The sequence below is a fragment of the Oncorhynchus keta genome, chromosome 14 (genome assembly GCF_023373465.1).
Source record: "Oncorhynchus keta strain PuntledgeMale-10-30-2019 chromosome 14, Oket_V2, whole genome shotgun sequence".
NCBI lineage: Eukaryota > Metazoa > Chordata > Actinopteri > Salmoniformes > Salmonidae > Oncorhynchus > Oncorhynchus keta.
The window spans coordinates 26,071,913-26,094,490 of NC_068434.1; the positions used below are offsets into that span (position 1 = coordinate 26,071,913).

At 47.8% G+C, this 22,578-nt stretch overlaps 1 protein-coding gene across 1 annotated transcript in view; it reads right to left on the reverse strand.

Moving 5' to 3' along the window:
- Window positions 1–22,578, reverse strand: part of LOC118394048 (eIF-2-alpha kinase activator GCN1-like) — a 42,368-nt gene that overhangs the window by 3,527 nt on the left and 16,263 nt on the right. Inside the window, exons 26-52 of the mRNA XM_052461407.1 lie at window positions 18,503–18,684; window positions 18,076–18,156; window positions 17,815–17,958; window positions 17,613–17,737; window positions 16,722–16,911; window positions 15,553–15,623; window positions 15,234–15,399; window positions 14,899–15,093; window positions 14,521–14,767; window positions 14,291–14,412; window positions 14,027–14,141; window positions 13,650–13,829; window positions 12,730–12,950; window positions 12,541–12,609; window positions 12,111–12,446; window positions 11,872–12,014; window positions 11,628–11,745; window positions 11,312–11,527; window positions 9,749–9,913; window positions 9,420–9,581; window positions 8,599–8,691; window positions 8,289–8,432; window positions 7,838–8,107; window positions 7,534–7,647; window positions 1,329–1,559; window positions 888–1,081; window positions 120–234 (exon numbers count right to left, since the gene is read on the reverse strand). Of these exons, the coding sequence (XP_052317367.1) occupies window positions 120–234; window positions 888–1,081; window positions 1,329–1,559; window positions 7,534–7,647; window positions 7,838–8,107; window positions 8,289–8,432; window positions 8,599–8,691; window positions 9,420–9,581; window positions 9,749–9,913; window positions 11,312–11,527; window positions 11,628–11,745; window positions 11,872–12,014; window positions 12,111–12,446; window positions 12,541–12,609; window positions 12,730–12,950; window positions 13,650–13,829; window positions 14,027–14,141; window positions 14,291–14,412; window positions 14,521–14,767; window positions 14,899–15,093; window positions 15,234–15,399; window positions 15,553–15,623; window positions 16,722–16,911; window positions 17,613–17,737; window positions 17,815–17,958; window positions 18,076–18,156; window positions 18,503–18,684 (4,409 nt within the window). The remainder of the gene's footprint in view (window positions 1–119; window positions 235–887; window positions 1,082–1,328; window positions 1,560–7,533; window positions 7,648–7,837; window positions 8,108–8,288; window positions 8,433–8,598; window positions 8,692–9,419; window positions 9,582–9,748; window positions 9,914–11,311; window positions 11,528–11,627; window positions 11,746–11,871; window positions 12,015–12,110; window positions 12,447–12,540; window positions 12,610–12,729; window positions 12,951–13,649; window positions 13,830–14,026; window positions 14,142–14,290; window positions 14,413–14,520; window positions 14,768–14,898; window positions 15,094–15,233; window positions 15,400–15,552; window positions 15,624–16,721; window positions 16,912–17,612; window positions 17,738–17,814; window positions 17,959–18,075; window positions 18,157–18,502; window positions 18,685–22,578) is intronic.

Genomic DNA, 22,578 nt, shown 5'->3' on the forward strand with positions numbered 1-22,578 from the left:
TAGACCAGACTCATCTGCTATTGCATTGATGCCTATGGGAGAACCACCCCATTAAGTAGACCAGAACTGACAACGACCTGAGTGAACCCTCTTCATTTATCCACCATCTTTGTACATACCTCATCATGTCCCAGCATGCTCAGCAATGTCGTGGTAATGTTTTTCCTGATGGCTGGGTCAACCTTTGAACCCGCTCCCTGGATGACAAATCGTAAGGCTTGTAGCATGGTCTCCCTGAAATATGGGAGCAGAACACTAGGATCACAATTTTGATTGATTGAATCTAATGTGGAAGGACCACTAGAGGGCAGGCTGGGCTCATGTATAGTAGCCCAACAAAGCATGGGAGACAAGGTAACCAGAGTCAATTAAGCACAGCTGACGGTACTAATGACATCCTCTCCTTCCCCTATAAAAGAGAGAATGGAACCAGCAGAGAGGGGGGAAACTATCTCTGGAAGATGGCCACCGAGAGAGAAAAGCTGTGCTGAAAGAACCACTAAGACGGTGACAAACCCGTGATTTATGTTTGTTGTAGTTTAAAGATTATCCTATTGTGTTCTTGTTTCATCTGGAGAAGAAGATGTGCGTTTTTCCTTGAAAGATTTTTCATTGATTATGTTAGAATGTTTTTGTTGACAAAATACCCTCAATAGAGAACCGTGTTCAATCAAAAAAACCTACTCCTGACTCGTTTATTCCACCTTCCCGCTTTAGAGTGACGCCCAATTACTTGGTACGCTCACACTAATCAATCAAAAATAATTTCTTAAATGAGGGGAATCCTATATGGAACTGATCACTACTCTTGATATTGTTTCTCAGTAAGAACACCTGAGGGTTACTAAATTCCAGAAACATTCCCATAATTTAATGGTTTTGCGTACCTCACTCCGGAGTCCTCAGCGTTGTTGATGGCAGAGAGCTGCTCGGTAAATAGAGGGTCCACCTTGCTGTGGATAGAGACCAGCTGGCCCAGGGCCTCAGCTGCCCTCAGTCTAACCGCCCGGCTGGAGTCCTGCAGAGCCTTTAGGAAGGTGGTCTGGAGCTGGGGCAGGAAGGGCTTCAGGGCTATGCCTACCTGGAGACAGGGGCAGAGCAACAGGGTCAAGACCAGAGCCAGACACCAACCATCGTTCCAGCAGGGAGGAAACTACAGGATTGTGTTTAGTAGGTACAAAATGGGAAAACGCTTAGAAATGGAAGAGTGAAAATCGTTTATTTATTTAATGTATTAACCCCATTTCCACCCCCAAAATGTCTCCTCCCATTTTGTGCTTACCGAACACAGCCTTTAACATCAGACTGAATCATCAGCAGACACTGACCTTGGCCAGCAGCAGGGTGAGTGTCTCTAATAGAGAGGTCTTCACACTCCAGGCAAAGCGGTCTCCCAGGATACGGATGAGCGGTCCGGTAATGTTGACCACAGATGGTCGGAGAGCATCAGGGGATGTCAGCTTGATGACTCCTCCCAGTGCCTTAGCCGCCTCCTCTTTCTGCTCAGGACTGCCTGTCAACACTCCCTCCCTCAGGACTGGCAGGATGCAGGTCACACCCTGGGGAAGAGGGAGAGGAGAAGAACAAGGGGGGAGGACACAGGGTATATTAACATTAGTCAACCTGAGTTGGAGTAACTTGTAGATGTGACTGTAATTGGTGTTTTTCTATCTAGACTTACCCCCACACCAGGATGTGTGTCACCATATTGGTGTTTTCTATCTAGACTTACCCCCACACCAGGATGTGTGTCACCATATTGGTGTTTTCTATCTAGACTTACCCCCACACCAGGATGTGTGTCACCATATTGGTGTTTTCTATCTAGACTTACCCCCACACCAGGATGTGTGTCACCATATTGGTGTTTTCTATCTAGACTTACCCCCACACCAGGATGTGTGTCACCATATTGGTGTTTTCTATCTAGACTTACCCCCACACCAGGATGTGTGTCACCATCTAGACTTACCCCCACACCAGGATGTGTGTCACCATATTGGTGTTTTCTATCTAGACTTACCCCCACACCAGGATGTGTGTCACCATATTGGTGTTTTCTATCTAGACTTACCCCCACACCAGGATGTGTGTCACCAGTGTTTTATATTAATATCAACGGTCATCAAAATTGTTAAAAGGTTTATAAACAATTATAATAAATTCAACAGTTGGAAAATGGATGAAGATATTCCAAACGTTTTGAATTGTATGATCCCTCATATATTGACTGAATTATAGCACATAAAACATTTTACTGGCACAGACAAATAATGGACTTCAGGTCATCAATTTTTGTCAAATGTTAAAATGCACTCATATATACACACTTTCTTAACATATTTTGTGTTAAGATTAAGAAAATTATATGTGCCTCATTTGCATAAACACACCAGATGTATTTGCATATATTAACCAATTAATATAAAGGTGTGGAACAGGCCTGCAACCACCAAACACTTGCTCAGTCTAATCTACCTGCACGGTCTGGACTGCCTCAATTACATTGTCACGTTCTATAGCAGGATACCCTCGGATTAAAAATTAACACGCTTGGCTCTAGATTACACCCATGTAAACATAATATCAATATAATCCGAATGTATGCTTTCATTGCAGCGCATCTAATTTGTATTAAATAAATTTGTTAAATTCACAAAAGAAATGAACGCCCATCAAAACAAGTTATTTTTCTTCTCTTTCTTGTGATGTAAGTGTCGAGACAATGCATTAAATCAACAAAAAGACAATGTATTCCATTGAGCCCATTTCAGCCATTACAAGAGTGTGTTTGACAGGTCATTATAAACATTTTTGCTGTCATAACATTAACGGTAAAAAAAAAACTACAGGCACAAGAGTATGAAAGAGTCGTAGGAGGGAAATTAAAGCAATCAATCCAGCGAGATTTAAGTGACAAGTGGACCTTTCCCCCCCTCAAACACAGGAAATAGATTGCTGAAAGAGATCCTCAGGTGGGCGGGCGGGTGCATGTTGCTAATGTAAGCTCTAGTGTGAAGGTGTCAGCTTGCTTCAGTTCAGCAGGTAACTAGCCGAAGTCGGCTAGGTGAACCGAAGACGTGCGCCTGCATACTCCCTTAAAAAGACCTTCGCTTAAAAAAGGAGAAAAAAGCGTCAATAGTGTGGTTTGTCCATTTTGAGACGCAGTATCCAGTAAACTTCCTCAAAATAGTCAGAATTACATCTAAGATATTTGGTGCAGTATTTCTCAATGAAATAATGTACATGAAAACGAGTCTCCTCTCCTTGAATGACAACAAAGACTTAATTGATGAATCCCTACTGTTGACCAATCACCGACGAAAGGGCATAGACTTTGGCTTGTCTCCAGGAAAAAAATGTGTGCCAAAACAACCGAAAACACCTTCACTGAAGCAAAAAAAATCAAATTGTTGCCATAACGTACAGTGCATTCAAAAAGTATTCAGACCCCTTGACTTTTTCCACATTTTGTTAAATTGGAGCCTTATTCTACAATTGCCCGTCCAGCATCACTTCTCTGGACGGTTCTGACTTAGAATATGTGGACAATTACAAATACCTAGGTGTCTGGTTAGACTGTAAACTCTCCTTCCAGACTCACGTTAAGCATCTCCAATCCAAAATTAAATCTAGAATCGGCTTCCTATTTCGCAACAAAGCATCCTTCACTCACGCTTCCAAACATACCCTCGTAAAACTGACCATCCTACCGATCCTCAACTATGGCGATGTCATTTACAAAATAGCCTCCAACACTCTACTCAACAAATTGAATGCAGTCTGTCACAGTGCCATCCGTTTTGTCACCAAAGCCCCATATACTACCCACCACTGCGACCTGTACACTCTCGTTGGCTGGCCCTCGCTTCATACTCGTAGCCAAACCCACTGGCTACAGGTCATCTACAAGTCTTTGCTAGGTAAAGCTCCGCCTTATCTCAGCTCACTGATCACCATAGCAGCACCCACCTGTAGCACGAGCTCCAGCAGGTATATCTCACTGGTCACCCCCAAAGCCAATTCCTCCTTTGGTCGCCTTTCCTTCCAGTTCTCTGCTGCCAATGACTGGAACAAACTGTAAAAATCACTGAAGCTGGAGACTCATATCTCCCTCACTAGCTTTAAGCACCAGCTGTCAGAGCAGCTCACAGATCACTGCACCTGTACACAGCACTTCCAACTACCATCATCCCCTTACTGTACTTATTTATCTTGCTCCTTTGCACCCCAGTATCCCTACTTGCACATCTTCTGCACATCAATCACTCCAGTGTTTAATTGGTATATTGTAATAACTTAAACCACCATGGCCTATTTATTGCTTGACTGAGCGTGTTGACGTCATTTCCGGTCACAACTTGCAGACTTGTTTTCGAGTTGCTGTGCGTTTTGTTGCCAACCTATTTTGCTACCTGACAGCTTTACGGTTTTTACTTTTTAATTACCGTTATATATATATATTTATTTTTTCCTCAACTTTTTCACTCCGGACACGATTCGTCAGGACCTCCAACAGCCGAAGCTAAGTAGTAACATTAACATGATGCTTTCTAATTGCAGTCGCTGTACTCGCCTTACGGCGAGGATAGCTGTGCTGCAAGCTCTAACGCAATCGTTAGGCAAGGGTAATTTCAGTGTAGAAAAGGATGAAACAGCGTCTGTGCCACAAGTAAGTACAGATAGTAGTATAAATCCCCTGGCACAGTCCCCGCAGCCGGACAACTTTCTCACGGTTTCTGGAAGGAAATGCTGTAGGAACGCTCAACCGGTGTCGCTCATTCAGCCGACAAACTTTCAACCGGTTTTCCCCATTAAGCAGTGGATCGGAGTCAGAGGTCGAGTCTTCTCTGGTCTCTACTCCTCCCGTTACGGGGTCTGAGACGCCGAAGCTTCCCACCATTAGCTCTGACAAATTGAAAACTCTAGTCATTGGTGACTCCATTACCCGCAGTATTGGACTTAAAACGAATCATCCAGCGATCATACACTGTTTACCAGGGGGCAGGGCTACCGACGTTAAGGCTAATCTGAAGATGTTTTAGCTTTAGCCAGCACCTGGCGAGTGTAGAGAGTATAGAGATATTGTTATCCACGTCGGCACCAACGATGTTAGGATGAAACAGTCAGAGATCACCAAGCGCAACATAGCTTCTGCGTGTAAATCAGCTAGAAAGATGTGTCGGCATCGAGTAATTGTCTCTGGCCCCCTCCCAGTTAGGGAGAGTGATGAGCTCTACAGCAGAGTCTCACAACTCAATCGCTGGTTGAAAACTGTTTTCTGCCCCTCCCAAAAGATAGAATTTGTAGATAATTGGCCCTCTTTCTGGGACTCACCCACAAACAGGACCAAGCCTGACCTGCTGAGGAGTGACGGACTCCATCCTAACTAGAGGGGTGCTCTCATCTTATCTACCAACATAGACAGGGCTCTAACTCCTCCAGCTCCACAATGAAATAGGGTGCAGGCCAGGCAGCAGGCTGTTAGCCAGCCTGCCAGCACAGTGGAGTCTGCCACTAGCACAGTCAGTGTAGTCAGCTCAGCTATCACCATTGAGACCGTGTCTGTGCCTCGACCTAGGTTGGGCAAAACTAAACATGGCGGTGTTCGCCTTAGCAATCTCACTAGGATAAAAGACCACCTCCATTCCTGTCATTATTGAAAGAGATCTTGATACCTCACATCTCAAAATAGGGCTACTTAATGTTAGATCCCTTACTTCAAAGGCAATTATAGTCAATTAACTAATCACTGATCATAATCTTGATGTGATTGGCCTGACTGAAACATGGCTTAAGCCTGATGAATTTACTGTTTTAAATGAGGCCTCACCTCCTGGCTACACTAGTGACCATATCCCCCATGCATCCCCCAAAGGCGGTGTTGCTAACATTTACGATAGCAAATTTAAATTTACAAAAAAAAAAAAAAGCCTTATTATTATTTGACCAGGCTGGTCATTTATGAACATTTGAACATCTTGGCCATGTTCTGTTATAATCTCCACCCGGCACAGCCAGAAGAGGACTGGCCACCCCACATATGCTCTCTCTAATACTCTCTTTCTTTCTCTCGGAGGACCTGAGCCCTAGGACCATGCCCCAGGACTACCTGACATGATGACTCCTTGCTGTCCCCAGTCCACCTGGCCGTGCTGCTGCTCCAGTTTCAACTGTTCTGCCCTATTATTATTCGACCATGCTGGTCATTTATGAACATTTGAACATCTTGGCCATGTTCTGTTATAATCTCCACCCGGCACAGCCAGAAGAGGACTGGCCACCCCACATAGCCTGGTTCCTCTCTAGGTTTCTTCCTAGGTTTTGGCCTTTCTAGGGAGTTTTTCCTAGCCACCGTGCTTCTATACCTGCATTGCTTGCTGTTTGGGGTTTTAGGCTGGGTTTCTGTACAGCACTTTGAGATATCAGCTGATGTACGAAGGGCTATATAAATAAATTTGATTTGATTTGTATATAGACTTTTTCTACTGTATGTTTGTTTATTCCATGTGTAACTCTGTTGTTGTGTGTGTCGAACTGCTGTGCTTTATCTAGGCCAGGTCGCAGTTGTAAATGAGAACTTGTTCACAACCTAGCCTACCTGGTTAAATAAAGGAAATACATAAAAACATTTTTTAAAGGAGCTCTGTCAAAGTGACCATTGGGTTCTTGGTCACCTCCCTGACCAAGGCCATTCTCCCCCTGATTGCTCAGTTAGGCCGGGCGGCCAGATCTAGGAAGAGTCTTGGTGGTTCAAAACTTATTCCTTTTAACAATGATGGCCACTGTGTTCTTGGGGTCCTTCATGGTGCCTCGACACAACACTGTCTCAGAGCTCTATGGATAATTCCTTAGACCTCATGGATTGGTTTTTGCTCTGACATGCACTGTCAACTGTGGGACCTTATATTGACAGGTGTGTGCCTTTCCAAATCACATGCAATCAATTGAATTTATCACAGGTGGACTCTAATCAAGTTGTAGAAACATCTCAAGGATGATCAATGGAAACAGGATGCACCCAAGCTCAATTTGCAGTCTCATAGCAAAGTGTCTGAAGACTTATGTAAATCAGGTATTTCTGTTTCTTTTTTATATATATTTGCATACATTTCTAAAAACCTTTTTTAGCTTTGTCATTATGGGGTATAGTGTGTAGATTGATGAGGAAAATCAATTATTTAATCCATTTTAGAATAAGGCTGTTACACATTGCGGCTGGGAAGCATGTGGACTCCTTTAGTGAGTTTCCATTAGGAGTGTGATACTAAAGACTTCAACAACCAATGTATCATTCAAGAATGTTGCTTTGTGAGGTGTTAAAGTTCAGTTAGCCAGTGTTATGTAAATGCCAGCTGAAAAGTACCCAGGGGGCGTGGCTCCAAGTTAAAGTAGGTCCGCCAGAGCCATGGCCCAGTGTGACATGGGTGCCGGCTCGTGTAGATGGAAAACAGAAAAGTCTGAGCCTTCTGGGTAAACCGCTGGGCTAAATCCTCAGTGGAAATGCACCATCTTTCTAGAGGAGAGGCTTACCTTCTTGGGCAGACAGAACCCAGGCAGATGCTGACCCTTGACGTCTGCTGCCACTGACCGGATGTCCCTGTGCAGGTCATCAATCAGAGCCAGCTGGCTGCCAGCGTCCAGTTTCTACAAAAACAAAGAGTTTAACATTACTTTACATAGATGCATACTCTGTCAGTTAACCAAAGGTCACAAGGTTATCTATAAATCAATGCTGCATAAAGCTCCAAAACACATAACAAATACTGTACGACATCAGTAAACCCTGACAAACTCATTCCCAGTGCCTGTAATGCTCTTGGTGCCAACTGCTAACCTTGGTGATGGAGTTGATGGCGTCCCAGCTTTGCACCAGGACCTCCGGGTTGGAGTCGTTGAGCAGGCGGATGAGGCCTGACAGCAGGTTGCGGGTGTGGGCGCTGTAGTCCAGGCGGGTGCGGGAGAAGTATCCGTTCAGGATGGTGGCGGCGGCCTGTCTGAGACCAGCGTCAGGTGATCTGGTGGCCTCCAGCAGGTCCTCAATGATGATACGCTGACCAACCTCATCCTCCACAGACAGGATCACTGCCTGGCAGCTGGCCAGCTCCTAGAGGAGGGGTGGGGTGAGAACAGGGGTTATATGAGCCTGGGGACAGAGCCATCATCTAGTGACCACAACAGCCCACTAAGAACCACTGTAATATTATCCCATGATGATGACTAATAGTAGTGCCTGTGCACTTGGAACTGCTTTATAACCATATTGTAATCATGAATGCCGTTGTTACCTGCTGCCCCTCCTCTGTTCCCAGCTTGTCTTTCAGAGAAGAGTAGAGGGCGGGCAGGATGACCCCAAGGTGGCGTGTCAGAGCGTCTCCAGCCACGGCAGATAGGAAGGCCAGCACACGCGTGTTCACTGGAGGAGCAGTTAGCTGTCAATGAAGAGGAGAGGATAGCATTTATACACAGAACTACACTCGTACTATAAAAAAAGACTTAAAAGAACTTTGAGCATCAGGAAAGGTGTTATATAAATCCAAAAAATGATCATTGAGATGAACCATTGTTAGTAGAGTGTGTAATGTTTGGACAGCTCACCTTGGGCACCAGGTAGGGCAGCACAGAGCGACTCTTTACTGCCATCACCTGTTTCAGACCATCCAGAGCAAACTCCGCAGTTTCCTCATCATCCTGCACACAGAGAAACATTAACCTCACTCTATATTCTGTTCCACGGTGGATCCTCTCTGCCCTCTCCAGAATTTCTTAAGGAGCGACATGAGTGAGTATAACTGAACACAATGTGTGGATACCAGGCTCCCAGTGTCCGGTTTGGAGCGTAAAGTCACAAGCTCTGCTGGTAGGCTACTGCGTAGCAACGTAGCAGTGACAAAATGTCCTGGTCTGCCCTAGAAAGCTCATGTAAATGTTGATCGCCAGAACTGGCTTTTTTTTTTGTTGGCTGTTTCGAGTTCTAAAATGTGTTTATTATGATCAAGTTCGAGCCACACAGTGATTTATTTTAAAGTTAGCCACAAATCAGGAAATTGTATTAAATAGGGATCCATTTGGACAACAACATTTACACAGGACCACGTGCTGACACAGACCAATCACGTGCCAGCAGGCTACGAGGAGGCTCCCGGCTGACTCCGACAGGATGAAAGCTACTACGTCGACCAAAGTTACGGCCACTTTCACCATGATCCTTAGTGATTTTTTGGTGCCATTCAATCCCCAATTCAGCAATAAGGCACGCTTCAAAATCAAATAATTAATGCGCCATGGGGAGTTTTCCATAGGAATACGTGGACGACGTCAGCGCTATCACTATCTACTGGTTTTAATGGCTATGAGATTCAGAGGGTTGTTCAGAGGTGAAGAGGGTTAATGTTGGTGTGTGGGGAGGTGTCTCTCACCAGCTGTTTGAGCAGGGCAGGCAGGATGTCATCCAGGGCCTGGTGACCGATGGTGGCGTGGAGCTGCTCAAAGGTTTTGGCTGCAGCCTCTCGAACCTCCTCCAGGGGGTCACACAGAGCCTTCCTCACCGTGGGGACCAGGGACTCAGAGAATATCAGCACCTGGAAACATACACAGTCAACTTACTGCTCTACCATCACATACCCCTGCTATGTCTAAGACACTTTCCTTGAAACATTGATACTCATCTAGGTTAAATGCCAGGTTAAATAAAGCATGAATTAAAAGATGAAGGAAAAAGTGGCCAGGTATGTATTGAGGTACTGACCGCATCCCTGCTGGTGGACTTCATGATCTCACTGAGGCCGATGCACACACCCTGCCTCTCATCACTCTTGTCTGAGCGCAGACCCTCCTCCAGGATAGGAATGATCTCTGGGAGGATCTTCTCTCCCAGCTTACGAACCAGGTCTCCAAGTGTCCTCGCAGCGATCTACAACCACAGAGAGAAGCCACATTCAGTAAACCAGGGATCAGAAGAAGGAGAGAACACAGAACGCAAATACACTCAAATTCAGAACACTGAAATGTCTTAACAATGTGCAATTAATGAACAGGACCACAGAGAGTTAGACAAAGGGGATGTGATAAAGTGCAAAAGCTGTGAGAGCAAGGAGTAAACGGCTCCATAGATTGTAGACTTATTGAGCAAGGAGGAAACGGCTCCATAGTTTGTAGACTTATTGAGCAAGGAGGAAACGGCTCCATAGTTTGTAGACTTATTGAGCAAGGAGGAAACGGCTCCATAGTTTGTAGACTTATTGAGCAAGGAGGAAACGGCTCCATAGTTTGTAGACTTATTGAGCAAGGAGGAAACGGCTCCATAGTTTGTAGACTTATTGAGCAAGGAGGAAACGGCTCCATAGTTTGTAGACTTATTGAGCAAGGAGGAAACGGCTCCATAGTTTGTAGACTTATTGAGCAAGGAGGAAACGGCTCCATAGTTTGTAGACTTATTGAGCAAGGAGGAAACGGCTCCATAGTTTGTAGACTTATTGAGCAAGGAGGAAACGGCTCCATAGTTTGTAGACTTATTGAGCAAGGAGGAAACGGCTCCATAGTTTGTAGACTTATTGAGCAAGGAGGAAACGGCTCCATAGATTGTAGACTTATTAAGCAAGGAGGAAACGGCTCCATAGTTTGTAGACTTATTGAGCAAGGAGTAAACGGCTCCATAGTTTGTAGACTTATTGAGCAAGGAGGAAACGGCTCCATAGTTTGTAGACTTATTGAGCAAGGAGTAAACGGCTCCATAGTTTGTAGACTTATTGAGCAAGGAGTAAACGGCTCCATAGTTTGTAGACTTATTGAGCAAGGAGTAAACGGCTCCATAGTTTGTAGACTTATTGAGCAAGGAGGAAACGGCTCCATAGTTTGTAGACTTATTGAGCAAGGAGGAAACGGCTCCATAGATTGTAGACTTATTGAGCAAGGAGGAAACGGCTCCATAGATTGTAGACTTATTGAGCAAGGAGGAAACGGCTCCATAGATTGTAGACTTATTGAGCAAGGAGGAAACGGCTCCATAGATTGTAGACTTAATGAGCAAGGAGGAAACGGCTCCATAGATTGTAGACTTATTGAGCAAGGAGGAAACGGCTCCATAGATTGTAGACTTATTGAGCAAGGAGGAAACGGCTCCATAGATTGTACACTTATTGAGCAAGGAGGAAACGGCTCCATAGATTGTAGACTTATTGAGCAAGGAGGAAACAGCTCCATAGATTGTAGACTTATTGAGCAAGGAGGAAACGGCTCCATAGATTGTAGTCTTAATGAGCAAGGAGGAAACGGCTCCATAGATTGTAGACTTAATGAGCAGTAGCGTTACCGTTCTCTTGTCAGGGCAGTCGGAGGCCAGGAAGCCCAGCAGCAGGGTGAAGAGGGTGGGCAGGATCTCCCGGAGGGTGCGGGGAGTGTTGGACACCACGATCTTCCACACGTGGAGGGAGGCCTGTCGCACCACCAGCTGGGTGTCTGAACGGCCCATGTAGAGGCCAGACAGGACTCGGTTACGCCTCTCTCCACCCAGGGCTCCGATGATTGCCTGGGGGAAAGGAGGAAGAGGGCTCAGCACCAACACCACATACAAACCACTTTATAATCAACCATCTATACAGTACAATCATGCATATTTGTCAGAATACCTTGTTGGACTGCGCTGTGCCAAAGTTGTCGTCCTCTGAGGCGGTCTCTGTGGTCATCTTCCCTGTGACTCCAGAGATGTGGAACAGTAGGTCTCCCAGCAGCTGCACGGAGCTAAACCTGTGAACCAGAGACAACATGAAGGCTCACTTACATTACTATCACTGCCAGGTAAAACCCTTACATACGGACATAAAATGTATAGTGATGTGTGTGTATATATATATATATATATATATGCCTGACCTAATCCTCCAGAGGTCGTCAAACAGGCCCTGTTCCAGTTCAGGCAGCAGCAGGGCGATGGCCGTCTCAGCGTACATGCTGATGATGCGCTGGCCGGCACGCAGGGCAGTGTCTCTCACATACTCGTTCTCATCTGCCAGAGCCTGTAATACCAAGGAAAGAGGGAGAGACTGGTGAGAGGTGTTCACAACCAGAGGGAGAGAATGGAGAGATGTTAGTGATTGTTGAGTGCTCCCTACCTTGAGGATGCAGGGGATGATGGGGCCAACGTAGGGGGTGAACCTGTCCCCGAAGGTGAGGGGCAGGTAGATAAACATCATGATGTAACCGTCGCGGACGTGGGAGGCGATGTCCACCTTGCTGGCAGTCTGCACCACGTCTGGCATCAGCTTGTCCAGCTTCTCCACGCCCAGCCCAGCCATCACTTCAGCCAGACCTTGGGCAGCCCCAGAGCGGTCCACAGAGCTCTGCTCAGATGCCAGGGTCTCCATGAGCCAGGGCATCAGGTCATCAAAGCACGACTCACCCATGCCTTTCACCATGGCACCCAGGGCCTTGGCTGACACTGTACGCACCTGAGAGGAGAGGAGGACAGAGAGAGAGAGTTATCATCAGTTAACCAAACCCCTTAACGGGTTTGTTGTTGAACTGTTAGGCAGAGGTACATACCTCAGGCACAGGGTCCAGCAGAGAGGCTTTGAGTCCAGGAATGACACTGGGCAGGTATGGGGACAGGTCCTGCAACACAGAGACAAACACATTGTGTCAACCATTAGAAACACCTACATTATAAACAGAGCATTTATAGAAGATGAATTGTAGTACAATGCAACTCAATATCCCAGGGCTGCTGCGTACCTTCTGATCAGTGAGGGAGTACATGTTGCCGATGATCTGAGCGGCCATCTTGCGAGTGTCAGTGGAGCGGTCCTGGAAGGCCCTCTGGACGATGGGCATGATGAGGGCCAGGGAGGGGGCGTCGATGAAGTGGACAAACTTGGTGTCCAGCAGCGTCTGCAGGCAGTTCTGGGTCTTACGGGAGGGGTCAGTGAGGGCGTCCAGCAGGATGGGGGTTATGGCTGAGAGGGGGACAGAAACACTGTTAGTAACTACCCTAAAATAACAATCGGTATCTGTATTACCCCTACAGATGCATTGGTGGGAAAAGTACAATATTGTCATTCCTGAGTAAAAGTAAAGTTACCGTAATAGAAAATGACTCAAGTGAGTCACCCAGTAAAATACTATTTGAGTAAAAGTATTTGGTTTTAAATATACGTAAGTGTCAAAAGTAAATGTAATTGCTAAAATATAGTATCAGAATGTATAAATAATTTCAAATTCCTTATATTAAGCAAACCAGACAGCACGATTTTATTGTTTTTAAAATGTACTGATAGCCAGGGGCACTCCAACACTCACACATCATTTACAAATGAAGCGTGTTTAGTGAGTCCGCAAGATCAGAGGCAGTCGGGATGTTCTCTTGATAAGTGTGTGAATTTGACCATTTTCCTGTCCTGCTAAGCATTCAAAATGTAACGAGAACTTTTGGATGCGAGTTGAAAATGTATGGAGTAAAAAGTACATTATTTTCTTAAAGAATATCGTGAAGTAAAAGTTGTCAAAAATATACATAGTAGAGTACAGATATCCAAAAAAAGTAGTACTTTAAAGTATTTTCACTTAATATCTTCCACACAACTGTACATTCTGCTTTAACTGATTTTCTTCACATTTCTATAGCTAAATCTCAGAGTTGCGCATAGCCCTCCTACCCAGGATCTCAGGGTTGCGGATGACAGAGCCAATCTGTCGTAAGGCCTGTTGGCCGGCATTCTGCACTTTGACATGGGAGTCAGTCAGCACCTCGGTCAGCTTGGGCACAATGCTGGGCAGGCAGGAGGACAGCTGCTTAGGGGCACAGTATGCCATGGCACCCAGGAGCTCCACAGAACCTGGAGTAGGAAAGGAGAGTAGAAGGATTAAGAAGAGATAAAGATGAGATGAATGGGGAGCAGAGTAGGGGCCAAGGAAGGGAGGACAAGGATGTGGTTACCATCAGGTGATTGCTTAATGGTTCAATCCTATCATTTGGGATAACATGGCACAGCTCTCTAAAAAAAGGCCCATGATGCAGTGGGCGGAACCTCACCTGCTTTGGTCCTCCAGGACTCCTCCTCCAGAGCCACCAGCAGGGAGGGCAGCACCAGCTTCACCCCGTGGGCACTCAGGTTCCTCATCACCGCCTTGGCACAGTCATCTGCCGCCTGGGAAAGGGCAAGGACGTTAGATAGAGCGTAACGCACAACAAAACATGTGAGTGAATGTGAGAATTATTAGGTGGAAAAATAGTGTTGAATGAGAAGTGTGAGAGAAAACAGGAAGAAAGTAGGTGGGATTGAAATGTTAACTGTACCTCTCGGACGTACTGGTTCCCATCTCCGAAGCAGAGCAGGAGGTGGGGCAGCACGTGGACCACATAGGGCTCAAACAGCTTCCCCAGCATGTTGCACAGCATCTCAAAGGCAAACAGGGCACCTGGAGAAGAAAGAGAGAGAAGTGTTAAAAATCACAGGCCCAGATTGCAGGGAACAAAGTTAACCATAGAGACCAGCAAGGTTAAGCGACTGGCGAGGAGTCACTGACCCTCTCTGCGTCTGAAGTTCTTCTTGTCCTGGATGGCGTCGGTCAGGGTACTCATGATGTCCTGCTGTTTGAGGGCCAGGATTCCCAAGCCTTTGACCAGGCCGGCCAGGCCGTAGGCCGCGCCCTTCCTCTCAGCGTACTTGTCACTTTCCAACAAAAGCTGCAGCAGCTTCCGCACCATCCCCCCAGCATCCTCCCTGATGGCAGGGACCAGAGGGGGCAGGCAGCTAGCCACAGACTCCTGAACCTGAGAGAGGAAAGAGACAAACAAGGAAACGATTACAATAAGCAGGCATTTGATTGTAAAGGTCAATGCATATAGGTTCTAGAAATCAAGATGAAACCTATAGTGAATAATGTGAGGGATTGTTCCAGTACCTGCTGTGAGGGTGTGGAGAGTGCTGTAATGAGCTTGGCCACAATGGGTTTGACCTTGGGGTCACTCTTTTCCAGATGTTTGGCCAGAGAGCCCATTAAGATGACCACACTCTGGCGGACTGAGTCGTAGCTGGCGTCCTGGGGGGCGTCCTTCAGAAACTCCTCGAACACGGGGAGCAGGGCGCTCACATTGTCCTGGAACACAACAACACACTGCTCAGAAAGAAAAGGGATATACTGTATTGAGTTGGTAGGAGTCAATTGAGAGAGGAGCAGTTGCATTGGGTGCCAGGAGAAGGGTGTGGTTGTCTAGAGTATTTAAAGAGTGTTGGTACCTTTCCGTGTGTGTTGAGGGCGGAGAGGGCAGCATCCAGCATGCAGCGCCGCACCTCAGGGTGACGGTCATTCAGGGCGTCAGGAACAAAGAACAGGAAGAGAGGAGTGACCTGTGGCTCTTCCAGATACTGACACAGCTTGTTCAGAGCCAGGGCGATGCCACACCTGCAGACACCAACATACCCTTAGACACTATGCACAAGGTGGTGCCACTTAAACACAGCAAATTAGAATCTGGAAAGTTATCACCATCACCCAGTGCTATAGACTGGAATAAGAGTTGTATCGACATTGTTGAGTGGCAGAGCGTTCGCTTACCTGGCTTCCCACTGGTCAGGTGGTTGTTCAGAAATGACTCGTCCTAAAGCATCCAGGATAGGAGGAGGTCTCTGGAAAAACACAACAGTTTCACATTAACCACGGTTCTACACTACATGACCAAAAGTATGTGTACACCTGCTCATCCAACATCTCATTCCAGAATCATGGGTATTAATATGTAGTTGGTCCCCCTTTGCTGCTATAAAAGTCTCCACTCTTATGAGAAGGCTTTCCACTAGATGTTGGAACATTCAGCGTTCAAATTCAACCCAAAGGTGTTCGATGGGGTTGAGGCCAGGGCTCTGTGCAGGCCAGTCAAGTTCTTCCACACCGATCTCGAAAAAACATTTCTGTATGTACCTCGCTTTGTGCACTGGGGCATTGTCATGTTGAAACAAGGGCCTTCCCCAAACTATTGCCACAAATTTGGAAGTACAGAATCATCTATAATGTCATTGTATGCTGTAGCATTAAGATTTCCCTTCACTGGAACTAAGGAGCCCAAACCATGACAAACGTCAAACCCAGATTCATCCGTCGGACTGCCAGATGGTGACGCGTGATTCAATACTCCAGACAACGTTTTCCATTGCTCCAATGAGCCTACAGCCGACGCTTGGCATTGTGTATGGTTAACTTAGGCTTGTGTGCGGCTGCTCAGCCATGGAAATCCATTTCATGAAGCTCCCGACGAACAGTTATTGTGTTGAATTGGCTTCCAGAGGCAGTTTGGAACTCGATAGTGAGAGTTGCAACAGATGATTTTACGAGCTTCAGCGGTACTGTTCTATGAGCATGTATGGCCTACCACTTTGTGACTGAGCTGTTTCCACTTCACCATAACAGCACTTACAGATGGCCAGGGAAACTCTAGCAGGGCAGACATTTTTAGAACTGATTTGTTGAGAAGGTGGCATCTTATGACGGTGCCATGTTGAAAGTCACAGCACTTCATTAAGGCCATTCTACTGACAGTGTTTGTCTATGGAGATTGCATGGCTCTGTGCTCAACTTAATACCCATCAACAACAGGTGTGGCTGAAATAGCCGAATCCACAAATTTGAAAGGGTGTCCACATACACTAAAAGTATCTTACAACACACCCCTCCTGATACCTGACTATTCCTGAGCTGTGATAGGAGGGCCATGGGTGAGGGAGACTCACATAGAGTTTCTGGTGGTAGAGCTCATTGAGCTGGCCCAGGACAGCGGGGGACTGGTCGCGGTACTCGCTGATGGCACTGGACAGAGCCTCGGCCCCGGCAGTACGCACAGCCTCCTCATGGTGGGTCACATCTCCGATGAGCAGAGAGCACAGCTCAGGGACCAGCTCCAGACACAGAGCCTGCCACAGCCTGGGGGAGAGAAGGGGAGCAGAGAGGTATGGTCAGGGACCAGCTCCCGACACAGAGCCTGCCACAGCCTGGGGGAGAGAAGGGGAGCAGAGAGGTATGGTCAGGGACCAGCTCCCGACACAGAGCCTGCCACAGCCTTGGGGAGAGAAGGGGAGCAGAGAGGTATGGTCAGGGACCAGCTCCCGACACAGAGCCTGCCACAGCATGGGGAAGAGAAGGGGAGCAGAGAGGTATGGTCAGGGACCAGCTCCCGACAAAGAGCCTGCCACAGCCTGGGGGAGAGAAGGGGAGCAGAGAGGTATGGTCAGGGACCAGCTCCCAACACAGAGCCTGCCACAGCCTGGGGGAGAGAAGGGGAGCAGAGAGGTATGGTCAGGGACCAGCTCCCGACACAGAGCCTGCCACAGCCTGGGGGAGAGAAGGGGAGCAGAGAGGTATGGTCAGGGACCAGCTCCCGACACAGAGCCTGCCACAGCCTGGGGTAGAGAAGGGGAGCAGAGAGGTATGGTCAGGGACCAGCTCCCGACACAGAGCCTGCCACAGCCTGGGGGAGAGAAGGGGAGCAGAGAGGTATGGTCAGTCACAGCAGCTACGCTACATGAGGGGAGACGCGCTACTTCTCGAAAGCAAAGTCATTTGAAGACGGGAGCTATATTCAACTAGCTAAGTATTACACAGAGGAGACAATGTTAGATACTCACTTCTCAGCCAGGGTCCTGCCCTCCTCCTCCACATCAAACCTGGACACCCACAGCCTGCGGAGAACACGCAGACCATTGGCATCTGTACTTTCTGTAGGCAGAGCCATCTCCATTTCCAACAGGCCCTGGACAGAAAGAGAGGTGGGACATTAACACACATCCAAAGACCCACACACAGTACACACACACACAGTTTCCTCACCCTGAGGGCAGCGTCTCTGACAGAGAAGCAGGGGGAGAGCAAAGCCTCCAGCAGGACGTCTATCTCATCCTGCTCAGCCAGAGCACAGCCCTTCTCTCCTCCTCCACTGGCACACACTGCTGTCAGACACTGGGACGCCAGCACCTGAAACACACACAATTACAGATCTACACTCAGACACACTGTATAAACGTATGTGAGAGCTCTACTGGTTAGTATTTGCCTGTAAATATGGTAGAAGCATGGTGTTGGAGTGTGTACCTGCAGCCTGGGTGCTGCAGTGGAGATGACTCTGGTCAGGAGAAGCAGCATACTGAAACGAGGGAGCAGCTCAGGACCATTCTGAGAGACGAAACAGAGAGACAAGTCATACAAACATAAGCCCCATGTCCATGATGGCCAGCCATTAATAGAGTGGAGAGTACAGGAAGAGAAAGGTATTATACGTTGGTAGGAGTATTATACGTTGGTAGGAGTATTATGCGTTGGTAGGAGTATTATGCGTTGGTAGGAGTATTATACGTTGGTAGGAGTATTATACGTTGGTAGGAGTATTATGCGTTGGTAGGAGTATTATGCGTTGGTAGGAGTATTATACGTTGGTAGGAGTATTATACGTTGGTAGGAGTATGCCTCAGACAAAGGGATGTGACAACACACTGAGACGATAAACTTGATCTACTCTTACCTCATCGATGAGTATGTCTGTGGTGTCAACCTCAGCGCGAAGTTGAGCGTGCACATTGATGACCTGCAGGGCACGGACCTGCATGCTCTCCGTCTCCTCAGTGCTGCCTGAGGAGTCCCTGAGCACGGTGTTGAGCAGGGGGAAACAAAAGGAGAAGGCTGGGGCAGACAGTGGAGCCATGTCTGAAACAACATGATGAGAGCATTAGGCCACCAGCAGGTATAATCTCAATGATGTTGATGTGTGTCTGTATTGTGTCCGTGTTTCTTCAGCAGCCTTGCCCTTTCTCTGTGTGTGTGCGCTCACCACCAGCCTTGCCCTCTCTGTGTGCTCACCACCAGCCTTGCTCGCTCTCTGTGTGTGTCTGTGCTCACCACCAGCCTTGCCCTCTCTGTGTGCTCACCACCAGCCTTGCCCTCTCTCTGTGTGCTCACCACCAGCCTTGCTCGCTCTCTTTGTGTGTCTGTGCTCACCACCAGCCTTGCCCTCTCTGTGTGTGTGTCTGTGCTCATCACCAGCCTTGCCCTATCTGTGTGTGTGTCTGTGCTCACCACCAGCCTTGCCCTATCTGTGTGTGTGTGTATGTTTTCACACCACCAGCCTTGCCCTATCTGTGTGTGTGTCTGTGCTCACCACCAGCCTTGCCCTATCTGTGTGTGTGTGTATGTTTTCACACCACCAGCCTTGCCCTCTCTATGTGTGTGTATGTTTTCACACCACCAGCCTTGCCCTCTCTGTGTGTGTGTATGTTTTCACACCACCAGCCTCGCCCTCTCTATGTGTGTGTATGTTTTCACACCACCAGCCTTGCCCTCTCTGTGTGTGTGTATGTTTTCACACCACCAGCCTCGCCCTCTCTGTGTGTATGTTTTCACACCACCAGCCTTGCCCTCTCTGTGTGTGTGTATGTTTTCACACCACCAGCCTCGCCCTCTCTGTGTGTGTGTATGTTTTCACACCACCAGCCTTGCCCTCTCTGTGTGTGTATGTTTTCACACCACCAGCCTCGCCCTCTCTGTGTGTGTGTATGTTTTCACACCACCAGCCTCGCCCTCTCTGTGTGTGTGTATGTTTTCACACCACCAGCCTCGCCCTCTCTGTGTGTGTGTATGTTTTCACACCACCAGCCTTGCCCTCTCTATGTGTGTGTATGTTTTCACACCACCAGCCTCGCCCTCTCTATGTGTGTGTATGTTTTCACACCACCAGCCTTGCCCTCTCTATGTGTGTGTATGTTTTCACACCACCAGCCTTGCCCTCTCTATGTGTGTGTATGTTTTCACACCACCAGCCTTGCCCTCTCTATGTGTGTGTATGTTTTCACACCACCAGCCTCGCCCTCTCTATGTGTGTGTATGTTTTCACACCACCAGCCTCGCCCTCTCTGTGTGTGTGTATGTTTTCACACCACCAGCCTCGCCCTCTCTGTGTGTGTGTATGTTTTCACACCACCAGCCTTGCCCTCTCTATGTGTGTGTATGTTTTCACACCACCAGCCTTGCCCTCTCTATGTGTGTGTATGTTTTCACACCACCAGCCTTGCCCTCTCTATGTGTGTGTATGTTTTCACACCACCAGCCTCGCCCTCTCTGTGTGTGTGTATGTTTTCACACCACCAGCCTTGCCCTCTCTGTGTGTGTGTATGTTTTCACACCACCAGCCTTGCCCTCTCTGTGTGTGTGTATGTTTTCACACCACCAGCCTTGCCCTCTCTATGTGTGTGTATGTTTTCACACCACCAGCCTTGCCCTCTCTATGTGTGTGTATGTTTTCACACCACCAGCCTTGCCCTCTCTGTGTGTGTGTATGTTTTCACACCACCAGCCTTGCCCTCTCTGTGTGTGTGTATGTTTTCACACCACCAGCCTTGCCCTCTCTATGTGTGTGTATGTTTTCACACCACCAGCCTCGCCCTCTCTGTGTGTGTGTATGTTTTCACACCACCAGCCTTGCCCTCTCTATGTGTGTGTATGTTTTCACACCACCAGCCTTGCCCTCTCTGTGTGTGTGTATGTTTTCACACCACCAGCCTTGCCCTCTCTATGTGTGTGTATGTTTTCACACCACCAGCCTTGCCCTCTCTGTGTGTGTGTATGTTTTCACACCACCAGCCTCGCCCTCTCTGTGTGTGTGTATGTTTTCACACCACCAGCCTTGCCCTCTCTATGTGTGTGTATGTTTTCACACCACCAGCCTTGCCCTCTCTATGTGTGTGTATGTTTTCACACCACCAGCCTTGCCCTCTCTGTGTGTGTGTATGTTTTCACACCACCAGCCTTGCCCTCTCTATGTGTGTGTATGTTTTCACACCACCAGCCTTGCCCTCTCTATGTGTGTGTATGTTTTCACACCACCAGCCTTGCCCTCTCTATGTGTGTGTATGTTTTCACACCACCAGCCTTGCCCTATCTGTGTGTATGTTTTCACACCACCAGCCTCGCCCTCTCTGTGTGTGTGTATGTTTTCACACCACCAGCCTTGCCCTCTCTGTGTGTGTGTATGTTTTCACACCACCAGCCTTGCCCTCTCTGTGTGTGTGTATGTTTTCACACCACCAGCCTCGCCCTCTCTGTGTGTGTGTATGTTTTCACACCACCAGCCTCGCCCTCTCTGTGTGTGTGTATGTTTTCACACCACCAGCCTCGCCCTCTCTGTGTGTGTGTATGTTTTCACACCACCAGCCTTGCCCTCTCTGTGTGTGTGTATGTTTTCACACCACCAGCCTCGCCCTCTCTGTGTGTGTGTATGTTTTCACACCACCAGCCTCGCCCTCTCTGTGTGTGTGTATGTTTTCACACCACCAGCCTCGCCCTCTCTGTGTGTGTGTATGTTTTCACACCACCAGCCTCGCCCTCTCTGTGTGTGTGTATGTTTTCACACCACCAGCCTCGCCCTCTCTGTGTGTGTGTATGTTTTCACACCACCAGCCTCGCCCTCTCTGTGTGTGTGTATGTTTTCACACCACCAGCCTCGCCCTCTCTGTGTGTGTGTATGTTTTCACACCACCAGCCTCGCCCTCTCTGTGTGTGTGTATGTTTTCACACCACCAGCCTTGCCCTCTCTGTGTGTGTGTATGTTTTCACACCACCAGCCTTGCCCTATCTGTGTGTGTGTATGTTTTCACACCACCAGCCTTGCCCTCTCTGTGTGTGTGTATGTTTTCACACCACCAGCCTTGCCCTATCTGTGTGTGTGTATGTTTTCACACCACCAGCCTTGCCCTCTCTGTGTGTGTGTATGTTTTCACACCACCAGCCTTGCCCTATCTGTGTGTGTGTATGTTTTCACACCACCAGCCTTGCCCTATCTGTGTGTGTGTATGTTTTCACACCACCAGCCTTGCCCTCTCTGTGTGTGTGTATGTTTTCACACCACCAGCCTTGCCCTATCTGTGTGTGTGTATGTTTTCACACCACCAGCCTCGCCCTCTCTATGTGTGTATGTTTTCACACCACCAGCCTCGCCCTATCTGTGTGTGTGTATGTTTTCACACCACCAGCCTTGCCCTATCTGTGTGTGTATGTTTTCACACCACCAGCCTTGCCCTCTCTGTGTGTGTGTATGTTTTCACACCACCAGCCTCGCCCTCTCTATGTGTGTGTATGTTTTCACACCACCAGCCTTGCCCTCTCTATGTGTGTGTATGTTTTCACACCACCAGCCTTGCCCTATCTGTGTGTGTGTATGTTTTCACACCACCAGCCTTGCCCTCTCTATGTGTGTGTATGTTTTCACACCACCAGCCTTGCCCTCTCTGTGTGTATGTTTTCACACCACCAGCCTTGCCCTATCTGTGTGTGTGTATGTTTTCACACCACCAGCCTTGCCCTCTCTATGTGTGTGTATGTTTTCACACCACCAGCCTTGCCCTCTCTATGTGTGTGTATGTTTTCACACCACCAGCCTTGCCCTCTCTATGTGTGTGTATGTTTTCACACCACCAGCCTTGCCCTCTCTGTGTGTGTGTATGTTTTCACACCACCAGCCTTGCCCTCTCTGTGTGTGTGTATGTTTTCACACCACCAGCCTTGCCCTCTCTGTGTGTGTGTATGTTTTCACACCACCAGCCTTGCCCT